Raw genomic sequence first — 1,441 nt, 5'->3', positions numbered from 1 at the left:
GCAAAAAAAAAAAAAAAAAAAAAAAAAAAAAAAAGATACATGATACAGAGACAGTATTTATACGGAGAGAGGAAAGAGAGATCAAAAGAACAAGAAAGGGAATTCCCTGGTGGTCCGGTGGTTAGACTCCGCACTTCCCCTGCCGAGGGCACCTGGTCCGGGAACTAAGATCCCACATGCTGTGTGGCAGGGCCAAAAAGAAACAAAACAAGAAAGACAGAAGGGCTAGGGACCTATCTCAGATTACAAATCTTGTATGAAGAGCCATATCAACATAAGAACTATGGAAAGTGACGGCTCTACATTTATGTTAGTGCTTTACCCATGCGTGCGTGCATGCGTCCGTCCGTCCGTCCGTCCATCCACCCACCCACCCAATGATTTGCTCTGAAGTGACTTTTGCTAAGACCCTCTTCATGGCTCCACAGCCGTGGTCTCTACCTTTAGGATGATGTCTCCTGGCAGTAGCCGGCCGTCTCTGGCAATCACCCCATCACGATAAATGTGCTGGATAATGATATGGACCAGCGGGGTTTCATTGCCTCCCACAAGCCTAATGGAGAGGCTTTCATTGGGATCCGCTCGATTGATCTTGACTCTGGTAATTTCACCATATGGAATCAGGTGATACAACCTTGGAAAGACTAAAATGGACAGAGACAGTATTTATTTAAGACACCCCCCCCCCCGCAATGGACATTTCCCACCACTCCTTTTCTTGCCAAACTTTGGTTCCAGCCAAACTAAACTATTCATTGTTCCTTGTACATGTTTTCCATCTTCCTGCCTCTGTGCCAGCATAAGTTTCTCTGCCTGGAATGTTTTCCATTCTAGGCCTAAACCCCAGTTTTCCTTCAAGGCCTGCATGAAAGGATCCCTTCCAATTAAACTCTACCCTGATCCCTTTCCCCCTGCTCTCTCTAAACTTCCCACTTCCCATAAAGCTGTATTTCTCATGGCACCGAGCCTTCTATTATTATTATTATTATTCATGCCCATTTCTTATACCCACATTGGACTCTAAGATCCTTGAGGACATAATTTCAGGCTGTTTTGTAGTTCTGTGCACAGATCTCTGTACACAGGAGACTTCAGCCGATGTTTACTGAATGAAGAGAAATGAGCGAACAGTCATTATGGAATGGGCTGCAGTTTGATCACTTACTAATCAAGGGGCAAAACAGAACAAGCCTGTTCGGCTCTTTTTGATCATCTTGAAGATCTCCTCCTGGGAGGACCTGCTTTTCAGGCTTAGTGAATCAGTCCTCTCTACCCTGTTGTCAGTAAAGGGAAGTCAAATGGCCTAATTCATGATCCAGGAAAGAGGCCCAGGCCTAGCTGGTGGCGTCAAGAGGTTCGTCCCCGATCCGCTTGTACGGCTGGATTCAGAGCCAAAAGGAGATTCAGAGAGCCAGGCTGGTGTTCCCAAACTTTACCTTTT

General features: G+C 45.8%; 1 protein-coding gene across 2 annotated transcripts in view; it reads right to left on the bottom strand.

The window, feature by feature from the left end:
* LNX1 (ligand of numb-protein X 1) overlaps positions 1-1,441 on the bottom strand; it is a 146,409-nt gene that overhangs the window by 41,668 nt on the left and 103,300 nt on the right. For both annotated transcript variants that reach the window (XM_007456078.1, XM_007456079.1), the window contains one exon: positions 442-644. In XM_007456078.1, the coding sequence (XP_007456140.1) occupies positions 442-644 (203 nt within the window). The remainder of the gene's footprint in view (positions 1-441; positions 645-1,441) is intronic.

This window comes from Lipotes vexillifer, unplaced genomic scaffold (assembly GCF_000442215.2).
Source record: "Lipotes vexillifer unplaced genomic scaffold, Lipotes_vexillifer_v1.1 scaffold42, whole genome shotgun sequence".
Taxonomy (NCBI): Eukaryota; Metazoa; Chordata; class Mammalia; order Artiodactyla; family Lipotidae; genus Lipotes; species Lipotes vexillifer.
This window is presented reverse-complemented; position numbering and strand designations above follow the sequence as displayed.